This window comes from Miniopterus natalensis, chromosome 7 (assembly GCF_054644295.1).
Source record: "Miniopterus natalensis isolate mMinNat1 chromosome 7, mMinNat1.hap1, whole genome shotgun sequence".
NCBI lineage: Eukaryota > Metazoa > Chordata > Mammalia > Chiroptera > Miniopteridae > Miniopterus > Miniopterus natalensis.
The window spans coordinates 52,387,004-52,405,752 of NC_142087.1; the positions used below are offsets into that span (position 1 = coordinate 52,387,004).

General features: G+C 41.2%; 1 protein-coding gene across 1 annotated transcript; it reads left to right on the top strand.

Annotated features, from left to right (window-relative positions):
- Positions 1-8,132: 8,132 nt before the first annotated feature.
- On the top strand, positions 8,133-16,303 carry ZNF397 (zinc finger protein 397). Its single transcript, XM_087819038.1, has 4 exons — positions 8,133-8,211; positions 9,422-9,915; positions 10,168-10,306; positions 12,605-16,303. The coding sequence occupies exons 2-4, from the start codon at positions 9,502-9,504 to the stop codon at positions 13,645-13,647; spliced, it is 1,596 nt and encodes a 531-aa protein (XP_087675164.1). The 5' UTR covers positions 8,133-8,211; positions 9,422-9,501; the 3' UTR covers positions 13,648-16,303.
- The last annotated feature ends 2,446 nt before the right edge of the window (positions 16,304-18,749 follow it).

Genomic DNA, 18,749 nt, shown 5'->3' on the forward strand with positions numbered 1-18,749 from the left:
ATGATGGTGTGAGGTAAAAAGGCCAGTGAATAAAGTAAAACAATTATTCTAACAATTCCATAATAACAATTCTTTCTTAATAAAAAGATTAAAAATGGAGGCAGGTGGTCAAATTGGCTTTGGCCATGTAAATGTTCAAACGTGGTGGACTATCTAGGTTAGATGTTTGCACAAGTTGGAAATTAAGACTGGGGTTTGGTAGATATAAAGTTGTGATAAAATAAGAACTGTATACTTGTTCTTCATTGCCGGTTCCTGGCACAGACTGAGGCCTTAACCTGTGGAGTCTGTGCTCACTCTGGGTAGTTCCTGTCAGAATTTAATTAAATTGTAAGACAGCCTGTTGGTGTCTGCAGAGAACTAGACAAGTGCTTGCTCTGAAAAACTCACATATTTGATGTCAAAAGTGGTATGAGTAGAGAAACAGTTTTCCTCTAGCAGACAAGTCAGGTATGGAAATAGGAATCCGGGCATAATTTCTGTAGCAGAGTGAAATCCCTCCCTGAGAGAAAGCATATGAAGATGAGCTCAGCAAAAACCTATGTAAGGGAGTAGACAGCAGAGGAGCTAGCTGAGCAAAGTGTAAATGGAGTGGTAGAGGAAATATATAGTGCCCTAGAAACTAAATTTTTTAAAAACGGATAGGCTGTGAACAGTGACAAATGCTGGAGTTCACAAAAGACTAAGATTGAGAAGAGGGCAAGGGACTTGGCAGCTAGGTCACTGTCTTCAACAGTTCACTTTCAGTGGGATAGTAAGAGGAACCTGGACGGCATCAGGATGAGCGCAAAGAAGTGACTATGTATCTTTATCTCCATACTTTGATAATTTCCAAAAATTATAGTTTAGTATAAAAGAAAATTGTAACTTAAAATTTTTTCAATATACTCTCTTTCGAAGGGGATGGTAATGTGCAGCACACTTAAAATGTGCAAAAATGTGGTAACTTTGGCTCTTAAAGAGGCGAGCATCAGCTAAAATGCCACCTCATTCCCCCAACAGCAATGTCCAAAATATAGTTCTGTTTTCAATGTTTGTTTATACTGCACTTAAAGCATAAACACAAAAACTAGAGAGAACAGTAAACCACCACACCCAGTATGAAATAAATCCAGAACCTATAAATCAAAGGATAGAAACTGAACACTCAAGAGATCCAAAGAAAACAAAATTTTATATTTAACATGTATTTTTTTCAAAATTAAATGGCATTCCTACATTAATCTCAGCCCTCGTGTTCTTTAATTCATTTACTAAAAACAAAATAAAATAGAGTTACCACTCCTGCTTTGACCCTAGAAGTAGATAGGACACTGGTTATGTTTAATTGACCTCTAATTCAAACCACTGTCAAATACTTTTTGGTATCCCCTGACAACAGACCAACAAACCCTCTTCAAAGGTAAATATGCCCTCTTACATGTCAACAAAGTGAAGCCATCAACAACATAAAAATATTCCTGTGTTTAATCCTACCTTCCTGGGGGAAGAGGAAACTAAAATTCAGCTGCCATAACTTCTCTTTAAAAGGGAAATTTTTATGAGACTTGTCAAAACTACCAATCAGACATAAATACAGAAACTCCAACACCCAGAGAGACTAAATCTGGTGATAGTTGCTTTTCTGCGGTCAGGTGGCTCAATTTCTCATTTATAGGTAAAACACTTGGACCTTACCACCACCACCAAACCACAACTGTTTTTTTCTATTCTGAATTATTTCACTTAATGTGAACATCAGGCCTCTGGGCAACAGACTTCCCTCTTCAACATGAGGACTATGGCTTATAGTTTCTGATTTATTTCTTAATGAACTCATGTTTTTATGACAAGGAAAAAGAGGTTTTTGTGTTTAAACAGTTCATTAAAGTCACTCAGGGATGCTCCAGTTGGTGTCTTAGAGGAAAAGTCCCAGTACACTATACGGTCTATAAGCACAAAAATGAGAGATTTATGTTGATTTTAGACTCTGCTGGATGCCCAGCACTTGAAACAGTTCCTGCCATGTGGACATCTGGACATAATCGTTTAAAGAATGGATCAGAATCCACATCTGTCAGACTCAGAAGTCTACACACTATTTACCACATCACAGTTTCCCAAATTAATTTGATAAGAATCATTTTGGGGATTTGTCAAAAATATAAATTCCTAGAATTCTTCCTAGGAGTTCTGAAGACCTAGAAATGTGTGTTTTTAACAAAGACCCTAAGTAATTCTCACCATCAGGAAAATCCAGATCTGTGGAAATGTTCCTTCTTCCAGCCTCCACACTCTCAACTCAATCTTTCCTCCCCCAAATACCAGCAATACACATTCATTGAGCACTGTTCTAAATGGGTTAATTCACTTGATACTCATAACAACCTTATGAGGTGGGTACTACAACTATCCTCATTTTTCAGAAAAGGAGACTGAGGCGTGGAAAACTTAAGTATGCACAAGGTCACAGAGCTAATAATTGAAAAGTCAGGGATTTGAACCCAGTCTTGCTCCAGAACCTGAATTTGTAACCAATACATTATTTTGCCCATACCCACTTGTCCCATGTGTCCCCAAAGTGCTGGCCCCAAATGTTCCCTTTGGGTACTCATTTTCACTCCTGGTAATGAAATTCAACCTGTAGTCTCTGTATACATGATCACAAATTTCAAACTGATTATATAAATAAAGGAAGTTCCACCAAAAGGTACTCAATTGAATCTTTTTAATATAAGTCAGGCTGGAGGGGGTCAGTGGGGGGGGGGGGGTAGCCATTTATAAGGGACATGCTATTGCCTGCAGAATAATCCCAGTCATAAGAATGTAATATAAAATAATGAATTTTTAAAAGCAAGACAAATCCAGAAAAGGTAAGCAAATTAGGTTGTACCTCCTGAAAGAATATTTAAAGTAAAAGTATATTTGACATTCAGAAGGCCTGGAGATAATATTGGGTAGTATATAAATTAGTCATTTACCACCATGCTGCCAAACAGAAATCTGAGTGTTCAATAAATTCACTGCTGTGTAAAAATTCAATTGAAACCTAAATCTTCTAGATTGCTACAACTAAAGAATGTAGGCAAATACAAACTCAAGGTAACCAAACTGGATTTTTAAATATGTCCAATTTACCACAAATAATAGTTATAATGAAATGAGGTGTCTTGCAGCACTCAAGTCCTACAGTTTTAAAAAAAGCTTTCTCTCCAGACTCATGTTTCCTACCCACAAAACCATTAGAAAATGTTTCCCTCGGCTTCTTTAGCTGAGCTGTTCTTTTCATTGTTCATACTCCACACATAGAGAAAGGCATTGCCTTTTCTCTAATCTTAGAATGAAACTTCCTTGAATCTTCCCTCAGGCAGAATAGAATCCTAATGGAAGATCTTTCTGAAGTGGCTGACAGGGTTAAGTTCTAGGATGGGATGTGTCATTGTAGTAAACAGTGAAAGAATAGCAAGAGCCTACCTGTAGCTTTAACTCTTTTCTAGGCCTGATAGGTGCAAGAGTGCACCTCATGAGCAACCTCAAGAGCTTTGATATTGAAGCAAAGAGAAACCACCTCTTAGTAAAGAAGGCCTTTGTTTACTGTCTCGGATACTACAAATAAATATTGTCTTTCTCTTACTACATCTATTATCTGTCTCTTAAAAATACAAAGCTAAATTGATGATATCATGGTAACAGTACTGGAATATAGTAGTATAATAACTATTCTTGATTATCTGTAATTGATGATTTGCATCTTGAAGTCACTGGGCCATGCTAACAGCCCAAGGTGGTTTTTTTTTTTTTGGGGGGGGGGGGAGATTGTTTTGTTTTTACAAATATCTCCATCACTAGGCACTTGGAAATCTTATCCACAAACCCTCCAATCACAAGCCTCAACAGTGTGTTTTGCCTAATGCTCAACAGGGGATGTCCCCACCTACCTACTTCCTGGCACTGCAATAATAAAGTTTTAGTCCCAGTTCTCTCCCTGCTTCTACTTGAGCGACCCCATGTAACCCTGTGTGGCATACAGTCCTCCTACCCTCTGGGGAACTTCAAAGGCAGCTGTCTCTGTGTCATCTTACTATACTAATTAAAATAAATCCCAGGTTAAAATAAATACACTAAGCGTATTATTCAAAACTTTCCTTTCCCAACACTGCACTTCTCTGAATCCTTCAAATACTTAATGTCACTAGTTTTAGCACTGCTTAAAGGTAAAGTGAGGTATGGGAAAATTTTCACGAGTTTGAGCAAACATCTATGGGAATCAGGCAGCACCAAACTGAAAATGCTACAGGCACTCCACCAGCAGGAGCTAAGGGACTAAAGAAAGGCTTTATAAAGCAGGGCAAGGAAATTCTTTGCTTGGCTATAGCTTAAGTGGTTGCCTTATTTGAGGAAGCTTAATTGACTATTTGTGATTAGTTGTTCTTAAGTTTCAATTTCTTAACCTGAGGCATTTACTGGTATCGACTCTGGCTTAGGTTTGGTTTGCTTATGTAGGATGCAAGGCATTAGAGCCACCTTTTAAATTACTTGAACAGCACCAGTACTCTCTCTTGTATATGCATACATATGCTGGACCATACTGGAGAGAGAACACTAGAAAAGCAAAACCTCTGTTCTTGTGGAATTTATACTCTAGGAGTTATAGGTGGTAAGGAAAGTGAGGAAACTTATCTTTTGTCTCATTTGAATCCCTCACTTTTCTTACCAGTGTTTCACAAATGCTAATGTTCAATAATATTTGCTGAACGAGGGAATGACATTTTCCTTAAGCATCAGGAGCCATCTTCTCTAACCTGTATTATTGAATAGTGGCTTATAGTTAGTTAAGATACTTTCAGTATGCCTATCTCACTTGATGAAGACCATGAAGTAGAGCACTGTTGAATGGTAACAGTAATTCAAGCAGTTGAACTTGACTGGATGAATAGCTGTACTCACCAATCACCAGTTTATGAACCAGGAAGTGGGCCCTCACCAGACACTGAATCTGCTGGTGCCTTAATCATGGACTTCCCAGACTCCAGAACTGTAAGAAATAAATTTCCATTGTTTATAAGCCACCGAGTCTATGGTAATTTTGTTTTAGCGGCCCAAATGGATTAAAACACCATGTAAGAAGAAATTGTGGGCCAAGGCTCTAAAAAGGTAATCAGTTGCTATCCCACTGGGAATTTAAACCAAGTCCTAGAAATTGGCTCTAAATCTTCAGTCTACATCTCTTGCAACTAAGTAATTGATGTGTATTTTAAGTATAGTATGTACCATCTTATAAAGAATGATAGAAATTTGAATTTTTTCCTAGGATGTCTCTTTCTTACCTATCTAGGTAAAAAAATGAAATTATCTGTTTAGGTAAATGCTACTATTACACAGTAAACATTCATCTATCCTTTTTTTCTGTCTTTCACATTTCTGCTTTTTTAACATAACCCTATGTTGGGAAAATTTCCTGAAGTGTACTAAAATCAACCTCTAAGGGTCTGACAGACTGAAGAAAGAAACTGACAGCTCCAAAATTAAACAAAGTTTATTAGGGGAACTTACAGACAGAAGCAGAGACTCGAGCCGCAGCAAGAGAGTGAAATCTTCACACCCAAAAGCGGATGCAGCTTCATATATACAGAGCCTCCTAGAGCACAGGTGACTCGTAGCCAAGTGTCACGTGCTCATTAAGTAGGTAGTTTATAGCTAAGTAACACGTGCTTGTTAAGCAGGTGGCTTGTAGCCAAGTGGCTGGTGCTTGTAAAGCACTGTATACTCTAAAGCAGTGAACAACTTAATTAGCCTACTGTTCTATGTAAGAACATTCTTTTCAGGTGCTGTGGGCCCACTCCTCCCAGGGTGAACTGATGATTACTGAGAGCAACTTGCTTCTTAAGATGGCATTAGTCAGGTCAAGCACTAGAAACCAATTTTCCTAACACCCTTGTTTTGTTCACCTTCCCCAGGTTGTCAGCGTCCTTCAGGAGATGCTGGCCTCTCCTCAGCTGTGAGATATGAATCTCGATTGGCATAAGTCCATCCTGGAGGTCTCATCCACATGCCAAACCGCCACACCTGCCACTGGTGATAGGCATAGACAGTTGAAGCAATGTAACACAATGAGATATGAGGGGAAATCTGCTGGGCTAAGAGGCTTTCTGTAGTCTTAAAAGAGGGTAAAAGATAAGGGTGCTCCCTTTTTCTGCTTCTGGATATCATCTGTAATCTGAACTGAAACAGCTGTTTTAGGACCATAAGGGAAGGGAGACTGGAGAACAAGCCAAGACGCGAAAAGATGGCAGAGCAAAAATAGGGAAGGAACCTGGTTCCTTGACAATGTCATCAAGCCATGGAAATTAACCAACCCTGGGAATGGCCCTACCTTCATATGTCTAGCTATGTGGGATTAAATTAAAAAAAAAAAAAAAAGCTTAATCAGTAAGAACATTTTGTAAGGTTTCCTACTCCCACAGTTGAAAGTATTCCTTCTCTCTTTCAACAGTTCCACTCCTAAGTAATAGGCTTCTCAATATAACAAAAGGTCGAGCACACTGGATGCAAATAACTGCTAAAATTTTCTCCTGTGTTCAAGTTGCTCTTCCCATTAAAAAGTGAAGTCTCTTTCCCTTCCCACCAATCTACTCTTTCTGCCAATAGAATTCAGCGAAAGTAACACAATGCCAGTTCCAGACCTAGGCCTTAAGAGAACTAGCATCTTCCCCTCCTCCTTCCCTCTCTTGGAAGCCAGCTGCCACCTAAGAAAGCTTAGGCTAAACTCGAGTGAGAGACTGCGTGGAGAGAGGCCTTATGGAGGAGGCTCGACAAAGGCAGCACCAAGAGCACAGCGATGGGAGTGAAGACACACTGCCGCCTCATAAAGCAGACCCTGGCCATGCCCACTAAGCCCGGCCTGCATTGCTGACCACAGAATCGGGGGCAGCAGAACACCTGCTGCTTTTATCTCCAAGTCCCACTTGGTCACTAGGCAGCAACAGGTAACTGAAACACAAGGTAATATTATCTGTTCTCTTGCTGTGTAAAATTGCCAGTCATTTGACAATGATTAAGAATGATCTAGTAAGTCACTAATAGCTCTGCCTGCTAACGAATTTTCCCCCCAAATATGTGTCTTTTCATTGTCTTCACAAAGGAGGATTTGTTTTCATGTGTGTGTCGCCTTGTACGAACATTTTAAAAATAAATACAAGTAAAAGGAGAAATGTTTGCAACAGATGAATTGATATCCTTAGCAAGTAAAAGCTCTCACACATGACAAGAAAAATAGTGACACCTCAATTTTTAAAACAGGGAAAAGTCATTTCTTTGAAGAACCATATAGGGTCAATAAACATGAGAGGGAAATACCTTACTCTCAAGCTAACTAGTTTAAAACAACATGACACATCATTTTTCACCTACTAAATGGTCAAAGGGTGTGGCTCAGCGGCTGAGCATCCACCTAGGATCCAGGAGATCCCGGTTCGATTCCCAGTCAGGGCACAGGCCCGGGTTGCGAGCTGCAGCGGATCAATGACTCTCTCATCACTGATGTTTCTAAAATCTCTCTCTCTCTCTCCTCCCTTCCTCTCTCGGAAATCAATAAAGATGTATTTTTTTAAAAAATTAATTTAAATCCTAAGATTTCATGACAGCTAGGGTCCGGTGAAAAATGGAAAAGCCCCAGGTGAGAGGGGCGGAGTCTGGGAAGGCGGGTCCTGGGACCGCGGGGGCTTCGGGGTGACCCCAAGCTGCTCGGCTCTGGACAGTGCCCGCGGCCGTGACCTGGGACAGTACCGCTGCGGCACAGAGGAGCGGTGTACAGGGCTGTTGCTTCCCGTTCAGCCTGTTTCTCCGCGTGTTTACTTTTGTCAGAGATCCTGGGAGAGCGCGAGAAATACAGCAAAATACCGATACGTTTCTGAGACGTCGCCGGTGGGACGAATCGGGAGTGACGTGTCGCCGAGGCCGACGGGCCGAGGTGGAGGAGGTGGCGGGGGGGTGGCGGCCTCTCCCCGCGACCGCTCCGCGCACCTCCGCGCCGGCCGCCCCGCCCCTCAGGGCCGCGGGCGCCGAGGGCGGGCGGTGGGAAGAGCAGCGCCGCCCATTGGCCGCCCGCGAGCGGCGGGCGGAAGGAGGCTCGGGAGGACTCGCGGGCGGACAGCCGCGGGGGCGCACTTCCGGTCTTTGTGGCTCGCCGCTCGGGGCCGGCGGCGCCTTCCCTGCCCGCTCCTGGGCTCTGCGGTGAGGGACGCGGGCCCCGGGGCGGGGGGAGGGAGGGGGAGGGGAGGGCGCGCAGCCGGGACGGCGGGCCGGCCGGGGAGGAGCCCCGCTCCTCGGGCCCCGGTCTGCTTGCGCCCTGGGGCGCCGGTGAGGCCAGCCCGCGAGTCCCTGCTTTCCAGCGGGTAGGGCACCGACTCCCCCACCGCCCTGATTTTGCAAATGTTGTGGTTTAACCGGGATATAAAAATAGAGAAGCCAGTGCGTCCGAGCTGCTAAATAAACCACAGATTTGTAGCCTCAATAATCTCTAAAGCTAATGGTAGTGGTAGGGTTAGATTTTACTGTCCTGATGCAGGGACATCCCTCCCATCGATATTCCCCCATCCTAAAATCAGATCGTGTTTGATCTATATCAGGAAACTTAAAACGTACTTCACTTTTTAAAAATACTTACTCCAGATATTCTAAGCTTCTGTAGAGCTGAGATTGACCTTTTCACTTCCGTGCCTCTATATCTGACATGGTTTTGAACACACGGTACGCATTTGACAAATGCTTCTTGATTATTCCTGGGTAGACTCATTTGTTCAGGAGCAAAAACCTTTCTATCCTAATACCGGGCTCACGACAGCTTCCATAGTAAGTTCCTCAGTGTTGTTGAAGAAATTCAGTGACTACCAAAATTGATCAAATGGCAAATATCCAATAATAGTCTTATTTAAGTCAAATGTCAAATACTGTTTAATATGCATTTTAAAAAATGGTTTACTACCTTAAATGAATCAACAGTGCCATAGATAGGTCATTAAAAATATATTTAATGTCGGCATTATTAAATTCTAGCTAGATAGTTACCCTTGGAGTCTGAGGCTTATAACGTTATTAAAGAGGGAGTTCTGCAAGTTTTACATACACCTTAAAGACAGATTTTTCTCCTCGATAAGTGAGAGTTGAATGAGAATTTAAAAGGAAATTTCTCAGTGTGTGACTCACGTTAATACTGCATTCCTTTGCTTCTAAAATAATTTCTTACAGAATTAGTGGTCGAAATTCTACAAAATAGGAGACAGTGAAAGACATGAATGATTTTTAGTTTGTCACTTGATTATTATTTACTTACAGTCTCAAACTTGCTCCCTTTCAATATGTTCCTGGGATCACCGATGTTTATTGTAAGTTCTTCGAGTGTTTTTTCACTGCTATCAGTTAACAGTGCTCTTTTTTCCTTCAGAAAGAAGAGATTACTGAAAGAATTTCTGAAGTAGAGTACCCCGTTGAAGTGAGCTTTTTGATCATCTGTTTCAGGCCAGAATGGCTGTAGAATCCAGAGCAGTTTCAACCCTGCTACGTCACACTCCTCAGGAACAAGAACTGATACTAGTGAAAGTAGAAGAAAGCCTGTCCTGGGGTCAGAAATTAAAGCAGAAGGGGAGTACCCGATCCTGCCAAGAATTGTTCCGCCAGCAATTCAGAAAGTTTTGCTACCAGGAGACACCTGGGCCCCGAGAGGCTCTGGGCCGACTCCAGGAGCTTTGCTATCAGTGGCTCATGCCAGAGTTGCACACAAAGGAGCAGATCCTAGAACTGCTGGTACTAGAGCAGTTCCTGAGCATACTGCCTGAGGAGCTGCAAGTCTGGGTTCAGCAACATAGTCCAAAGAGTGGCGAGGAAGCTGTGACTCTGTTGGAGGATTTGGAGAGGGAATTTGATGATCCAGGGCAGCAGGTGGGAACAGGGAGATGCAATATGTTGTGGGAAAAGGAATTTATAAACTAGAACATGTGGCATCACCCTAACAGTAGGATGAAAATTTATCTCTAGTGAACCATACCCCTGAAGTGACTACTAGGGCCATGCCCATCTCTACCCTTAAGTAGTTAGTTTTCCCCAGAGGTGTCTTTGTTAACCTCTGCGATTTTTACTGAACATTTCCCTAGGGATTTCCTCACCATACTAACCATATTTTACTGATTTCAGGTCCGAGCTAGTCCACAAGGACCAACAGTACCATGGAAGGATTTGACATGTCTTGGAGCATCCCAAGAATTAAACATCCAACTCCAGCCTTTAAAGGCACAGCTGAAACCTTGGGAACCTTGCCTTTCCTTGCAAAGTGGTAAGAAATAGAAACTCATCTGGAAACTATCAGTTAGGCCTCTGGCTTTGAGGATACAGTATTAATTGCATTTTACAAACATGCCGCATGTAAGCCTCACCTTTATTATTCTAGGCCAGAGAGGCTCACTTCTGCAGTTTTGTATTCAGCTACCCTCACAAATTGCAGTCAGGCCTCCTTGTGTCAGCTTCCCTGTCATTTATTTACTTATTTCTTCATTATATACGTTACCTGGGTACTAATACACATCTGGTATGGTTATAGGCACTGGGTCTCTATCTTCGAGGAACTTTCAGGTCTAGGTAAGGGTGGTGGACAGCAAAAAGGCCATTGCAGTATAGTATAGTACATTATAGAATAAAAGTAGGCACTGGGTACTATGGGGGCACATAAAGGCATCTATCCCAACCTTAGAGCTTCAAGGAATACTTCTTGAAGGAAGAGACATCTAAGCTAAGACTTGAACTATAAGTAGGAAAAGGCCAGGTAAATAGGTGGGAGGAAGAGTATCCCAAGCTAAAGGGAAAAACTGTCTCAACACTTCTGACACCGATGTATGAGGTTTTTCCTCACATTAAGCAGTTCTGACACTAACTCCCCAGAATTAGTGCACACCTCACAGGTTAAGGTTTCAGTCCCACAAGACTGGCCCCCCACTTCAGATGCCAATTGCATGTAATGCATCCCAGGTTACCCACACTTCTGATTTTTTGTGAATTGGCAGTTCCACAACCCCCTGCTCAGATTTCATAATTTGCTATAATCACTCGCAGAACTCAGGGAAATACTTATTATAAAGGATACAGATGAACTAGTGGTACATAGGATAAAGTCAAGAAGCGTCCTGAGTGCAGGGGCTTCTATAGCTGTGAAGTTCAGGGTGCCATTCTCCTGGCACTTGGATGCATTCACCATCCTGGAACTTCTCTGAACCCCTTTGTTGAAAGTTTTTATGGAGGTTTCATTACATGGGCACAACTGATTAAGTCATTGGCCATTAGTGATTAGCTGACTCAATCTCCAGCCCTTATCCCTGAAGGTCAGAAGATGGGGCTGAAAGTTCCAACCCTCTAATCACTTGGTTGGCTGGTCATTATTAAAAACGGAGCATGTGGATAGGATTTGAGGATGATACTCAGGTTTAGTCTTAAACAGCTTGGTTAGTGGACCTATTCATATGAATGGAAAACATAAGGGAAAAAACACATTGATGATGTGTTTAGTTTGGGACATTGTGGTGCTTGTGAAATATTCACAAGTAATATTCCCAATTAGCATTGGCTGTGAGTCTGGAGTTTAACAGAGAAAACTGGGATAGAATTGGGGATCTGATAAGCCTACAACATAAGTACATTAGTAACTGAAGTCTAAGGTAGACAGTTTGTACAGTGGGGATACATGAGCACTCAGAACAAAATTTGAAGGAACTCTTGTTTGAGTGATTGGCCTTGAATCTAAGAAGGAACAGCCACAGAAACCAGGCTAACATAGCTATTTGTAGAAGGAACGTGCTGTCCAGTGTCAGTGCTACAGAGAGGCCAACTAAGTAAGACCCATAAAGTATCCATTAGATTAAGCAGCTATGAAGTTGGTGACCTTGATGAGAGTGTATGGGGATGGGGCAAGGGCCATGTGTAAGGCAAAAACCAGGTTGCAGAATGGAGATGAGTATACACCGTCTTAAGAAGCTTTACTCTGAATGGAAATAAGGTTTCATGAGGAAGATGTATAGGCAAGGAGCCTGACTTTAAAAAATAAGAGCAACTTGAGCTCATTTAAAATGCTGATGGACAGCCCTGGCCTGTGTAGCTCAGTTGGTTAGGCATCATTCCATGCACCCAAAGATTGCTGGTTCTATTTCTGGTCAGGGTACATTCCCCGGGTTGTGGGCTCAATCCCTGGTAGGAGCTTGCAGAAGGCAGTTGATCCACGCTTTGCTCTCACATCGATGTTTTTCTCTCTTCCCTCTCCCTTCTCTCTCTAAAAATCAATTTTAAAAAATTTTTAAATGCTGATGGACAGGAAGGAGACCATGGAGAAAAAGGTTGAAAATATTAGGAAAGGAATAGTAATAGGTAACTGATCCGTTGAAGTCTCAGAGGAGGCAAGTAAGGATAAACTGCAAAGTGTAGATGTAGGCCCCAGTATTAGAAAGGAGGAAGGACCCTGTTATGACCAGATTAATGTGGACAGTGACACCTTTTGTGGGTAGAAGCATCTGTTTTCTCTCACATAGGAAGTAAGTATTGAGAGTGACTGGAGAAATTAAAAATCTGTTTTTTGCTATTATCATTTCAGATTGTGAGAACAATGAATCAGCGACAAAGAAGGACATTTCAGGAGAAAAAGCAGGACTTCCCCAGGAACTTTCATTCGGAGGAGTTAGTGAACATGAAAACAGTTTAGAGTGGCAGCAAGGAAGTGCTTCGGGGGAGAAATTAGGAAGATCCCCTTCCCAGGGAGGCAGTTATAGTCAAGTAATCACACACAAATCTCTAGGGAAGAGATACCATCATGAGCCTCAAAGAAGCCTGATTCTAAGTACAAACTCTGTAACATATCAGAAAGTTCCTACAGAAGAGAGACCTTATAGATGTGATGTATGTGGGCACAGCTTTAAACAGCATTCTTCTCTAACCCAACATCAGAGAATCCATACTGGAGAAAAGCCCTATAAATGTAACCAGTGTGGGAAGGCCTTTAGTTTGAGATCGTATCTTATTATTCATCAGAGAATTCATAGTGGTGAGAAAGCATATGAATGTAGCGAATGTGGAAAAGCCTTCAATCAGAGCTCGGCCCTCATCAGACACCGGAAAATTCATACCGGTGAGAAAGCTTGTAAGTGTAACGAATGTGGCAAAGCGTTCAGTCAAAGCTCCTATCTCATCATCCATCAAAGAATTCATACTGGTGAGAAACCCTATGAGTGCAATGAGTGTGGGAAAACCTTTAGCCAGAGCTCAAAGCTTATTAGACACCAGCGAATTCATACAGGAGAGAGACCTTATGAATGTAATGAATGTGGGAAAGCTTTCAGGCAGAGCTCAGAGCTGATAACCCATCAGAGAATACACAGTGGAGAGAAGCCCTATGAATGTAATGAGTGTGGAAAAGCCTTCAGTTTGAGCTCAAACCTCATTAGACATCAGAGAATTCATAGTGGAGAAGAACCTTATCACTGTAATGAGTGTGGTAAAACATTCAAAAGGAGCTCAGCCCTTGTTCAGCATCAGAGAATCCACTCTGGGGATGAAGCTTATATATGTAACGAATGTGGGAAGGCTTTCAGGCACAGATCAGTCCTTATGCGCCATCAGAGAGTCCACACTATAAAGTAACTTGTGAATACAATGAATATTGTAAATACTTCAGTCAGATTTATATCTTTGCTAGCAGAAGGGTTTACTTTGAGCAAGACTCCATGAAGGTTGTAAACTAGGTCTCGAGTCAGTCTAACTTTATGCAGCATTTCCCAGCGCATAGGCATATTGTCCGTTGAAAGCTTTTCCTGGGACTAGTCAGAACAGCAGATGGAAGAATCATTGCTTCCAGCTTTTCTTACTATTAGGAATACTCAGGAAATACGAAAAATGGAACTATTACATTAAAAGCTCACTTTCCATGAGAATGCCATGAAGAGGGTACAGCAATCCAGGCTCTGTCACTGCATCTGATTGCTGGTGTGCCAGGTTTGGGGGATGGTGTGGACAGTATGCAGGACATTTAGTCTCGGGGAATGCAAAAATTTTACTGATCAAGTAGGAACAGTGACAGGACAGATGGGGATAAATAGTTTCGTCAGTGATTTATTGAGCCCAGGGCAGGCCAGAAATAAGATAGAAGAATACAAATTAATTTATCGTGCAGTTACTTTTTTTGAGTGCCTGCTTTGTGCCAGGAACTAGGTATGGAAAATAAAGACAATCTCCTCAGTTTAATGGACAGGGCAAACAGGCAATTACACTGGTATGATCAGTGCTATGTCACATTAAGGAGTACCTGACCCAACCTTGGGTCAAGGAAGGCTTCTGAGAAAAATGATCTGAAGGATGAATGGGAACAATAGACAAAGGTCAGGAAGAAAGTCTGACCCATCTGAGAAATTGAAAGTAAAAGGCCACTCTGTGGAGCATTCCTGTTGATTTCCTTTTCAGGTGGAATCAGGTCTGTAAAAGGAGTATGCATGTAGCTAGCATCCCTTAAGCAGTGCCTGTAGTAAAATCTGAACCAGTGGAAAAGCTTGTTAATACAAGTGTCCCAAAAAAATGTATACACACTTTGAATTATTAAGGCAGTGTTTATTCAAATACATTTCATTTCTAAAATATAATAGAATCTACAGATATTGTGTGTATATATTTTCTGGGCGGACACCCTGTAGAAAAAGCCTGGAGTCCTTGGACCGTGGGGTGGTGAGTTTTGTCTTCGTCTGGTGTGACCCAGAAGAAGGGTTAATAAGTAGTTTCCTTGCCCTACCTGTAGGCTAGGCTAGATCTTTCATGCAGCTGGGGGTGTGAGGTCAGAAAGATACAACCTAGAAGTTAAGAATCTGTTAAGAGTTCTAAATATCCCTCTCCCAGACATAAGGACATCTTTGGTTCTTAAGACTGACAAAGCTGCTGTGGATTTCTCCCAACTCCCAAGGCTCTGGGTCAGAAGCTGCTATGGCCACCATATCATTTGTTTTGCAGACTGAACTCCCACAGTTCCTAGTGCACTCTCTTGGGCTCAGGTGCTAAAACAAGTTATTCAGTTGCTGGGTCTGTGACTTATTTTCTAGGCACCTCACACATGTTCAGTTTTGTCTTATATCAGCAGTATTCAGTCTCTTGTTAATTTTGTTAAAAACAATGGTAAAGGGAAATGACAAGAGAAAGTAACAGTCATTGCCCATCCAGAGACTACCCTCTTCTGAGGGACCCAGCAGGAAAAGTATCCCTAGGCTGGTACTTCTCAGGGCAATGTGGAAAGGTGTATAGGCTAGTCAGCAACAGAAAAAAAACACATTATTCAAAATACCTAATAGATTGGCGTTACTAACACACCTTACCAAAAATACAAATCTATGGGAATCTAGGATCTTGTTCATAGGAAAAGAGTTTTCATGAGGATAAATAGAGAAGTAGTGCTCCAGTTGGGGCATATACAGATGAGCATGTACTAACCAGTGGGAATGGCTGGAGGGCTAACTGCCCATGCGTAGAGAGAATGAGAAAAAAGGGATAGAATCATTTGGGAAAATGTAACAAATAGTAAGAGCTATTCAACTCATATTTTCTTCCACAGAGAAAGACCTAAACTGAAAAGGGTAGGACAAACTAAGTGGGAATGATATGACATATATTACAAAAAGGAGATATTCTTTATTATATAGAGTTCTTACACAGATTGATAAGAAACGTAATAGGTGCTTGTTAGGGCTTTGTATATATGTACTAGTTATTTCTCACACAGCCCATGTTTTACAGATGAGGAAATGAAGGCTTAGGATCATGGCTTACTCGATGTCATAGAGCTAAAAAGTGCTGAGTTTAGACTTTGAATCCAGGCAGTAGGAATCCAGAACCCTTCTGTGGAGTGATTCCTCTAGACTGTCTCCCCAGGAAAAAGTAGCAATAGAAAAAAATGTTTCTTAAATAGGCAAATCACAAAAGGATAAATATCAGTGGACACTAAGTGTTCAGCCTTGCTAGAATTAAAAATGTACTATAAAAGCAAGAGTTGAGATGGCAATTTTTTTGTCCCTCATAAAACTAACAAAAATTCAGGGAAATTGGGACTCTAATGTTGCAAGTGAGATGTGGATACTATCTCTGGCAATCAATACCAGAAGCCTTAAGAACTGCCTTTTGACTTTAAAATTCTACCTGTAAATGTATGCTTCAGAAACCATCATGAATGTATACAAAGTCTTAAAAGCTGTTAAAAATTATGTTGATATTAAATGACAAAGCATTAATATCTTAAGTAAAAATAAAAGAATTATGTACAGTATTATTCCATGTAAAATATATTTATGCATTAAAAATACTGGAAGTATATAATCTTAAAATGCTGTAATGGTTATCTCTGGGTGATAAGATTATAGGTGATTTAGTTTTTTCTTGTGCTTTCTGTGTCTTCCAAATTTTCTTGCAATAAATACCTAAACTTCTAAAATTAGAGAAAAAAGGATTTAAAAGGGAGTGGAAGCCCAGGATAGTTCAGAAAGATTAAGAAAAGCACATACTTTCCATAGCATCTCTGTCCCTTCCAAGTCCTGGGAGATTAACTAGTTAACTCTGATCTGTGACTTCCTCATTGATAAATGACAATGGCAGACATACCCATCTCACACTAATGTATACAAAATGTCTTCTGCAAATTATTAGTCTGCAAATATGAACTATTTGCATGAAGGAGATTTTTTAAAAATATGTTTTTATTGATTTTTAGAGAGAGTTTAAGGGAGAAGGAGAAAGAAATATCCATCAGCTGCCTCTTGCACACCCCCTACTGGATGGAGCCCACAACCCCAGTATGTGCCCTGACCGGAATCAGCCAGCAACCTCTGGTACACAGGATGACACCCAACCAAGTCACAGCAGCCAGGGCATAAAGGAGATTTATAGTTGAGAAAAGGAATAGCCTTGAAGTGGAGACCTTTGTTCTTGCTAGTTTTTTTCCATTAATTCTGCAGCTGTAAGCAAGTCACCTGACAATTCTAGACCCTCAGTTTAATGGAACTGAAGTAGGTGATCTCAAAGTTTCAAATTGCTACGTGTTTATGAAACAGAGGGCACCGATATAAGCTAGATGTCAAAGGTAATTATTTTTTCCTTCATAAGCTTTGCTGGAGTAAAAGTAATTCATGCCTTTCCCTTTTGCTTAGGGCCTTGTTTCTCTTGGTATAGAGGCAGTCCAGGGGGGGAACAATGTTGACCTTAAATAGATCTTGCACAACAGATTCACAGATTTTAAAAGGTAATGTGCAGTTTAGACAAAATACTTAATATCAGTTTCCTACCTCTTCTCCCTTCTCATCTTCCATCTCCCTTCAATTAATACTGTCCAGCTGACTGGAAATTTAAGCAAATCTGACCTTGGTCTCTCCAAGCTCCCCTGTGAATTCCTTTGCTTCTCTTGCCCCATAAAGTGAATCCTCAGACCAAGGGGGCTTGTCAGGTATAATAATTTTCCATGCAGAAGGACTGTCCTGGAAAACATTTCTGCAAAATCAGGAGGAAAGGTGAGCCCTGTGGGCAGACCCCATTTATACCCACCCACCTCTTGCTTTTTGATGGGCCAGCACCAGATACTGCTACTCAAACTTTGTCTTTGGCAGCTGTCTTGTCGTCTGACACATGATCACAGATCTAAAGGGTCATGGGATTTTTTTCTGCACAAGTGTTTCTACTGAGAACCGCTGAGAGAGGAGAGGAAGGCATGGCAGTTGCCCACGCTCTTATTCTCAAATGTGGAGAAGTGTCCTGATTCTGGTGGGCACAAATGTGTGTGTGTTTCAAAAGGCTAGTTGTTCTCATTCCCATGGTCTTTCAACCACAGTGCAGGCCCAGGTGTTCCCTCAATTTTGTGACTTCACCTGGTGAACTGCTGCCCCAGGGACTAGCTGCCAGTTTCCAGACACTTTTTGGCCCAGGGAATAAAAGCATAATACCAATTCCCTGACTTCTTCCCACAACTCCTTCTCCCATTCTCCTAGCACATCTCCACTCACGTTATTGTGCTCCCTGCTTCTGAATGAATAATTTCAAAGCAAAACTTAAAACTCAGATTTTACAGCAATACACCTTGCATTACATTCTAATACTAAAAAGAAGTGTAAATGTTAAAATTGGTTACTAAAAATGATTTACCAAACAAGATTTTTACCAAAGAATATTAGAGTTGGGATAAAAAAAACTAATAGAAAGTACTTCAAAATATTAACAATGTTCCTGTGGGTAGTGGGATTGTAGGTGAGTTATACTTTCTCATTTTCTGTATTATCAACACTTACAATTAATTCACAATCAGGAAAAAACTATTAAGTGATATTAAAAACATGAAATCATACGATTGTCATCTGTAAGAAAAAGCAACTCTACCCATTTGAAGTCTTTGGACTTATGATTTATCTCACTCAATGATAATCCCACAACCTTTGGACACAAGACTCCCTACCAAGTTCACCAACCCTCTTACAACAGCTTTGATCACTAAGTCTTCTGAAGTGACAGTACCTGGAAGAGAAATCGGAACATCTTAGAAAAGGAATCAAACTTCCTCTTAGGTATCAATTGCCTTCAACAATTAATTAAACTAGCAGAGTTGAGTTTTGAGGAATCTGAGGGGGTAATTAAATATTCATTGGCCTCAAGTAGCTTAGCACCCAGAAGCTTGGTGATGAGGGGAGGGAACAAGGAATGAATAGTGGGGCATGGGACTGCATACCTCATTC

What these genes read in the sequence shown, in the direction of transcription:
- ZNF397 (XM_087819038.1), top strand. Translation starts at nt 9,502, where the DNA reads ATGGCTGTAGAATCCAGAGCAGTTTCAACCCTGCTACGTCACACTCCT. An exon ending in TTGATGATCCAGGGCAGCAG is followed by an intron (nt 9,916 to 10,167) that starts GTGGGAACAGGG and finishes TACTGATTTCAG; the next exon opens with GTCCGAGCTAGTCCACAAGG. An exon ending in TTGCCTTTCCTTGCAAAGTG is followed by an intron (nt 10,307 to 12,604) that starts GTAAGAAATAGA and finishes TTATCATTTCAG; the next exon opens with ATTGTGAGAACAATGAATCA.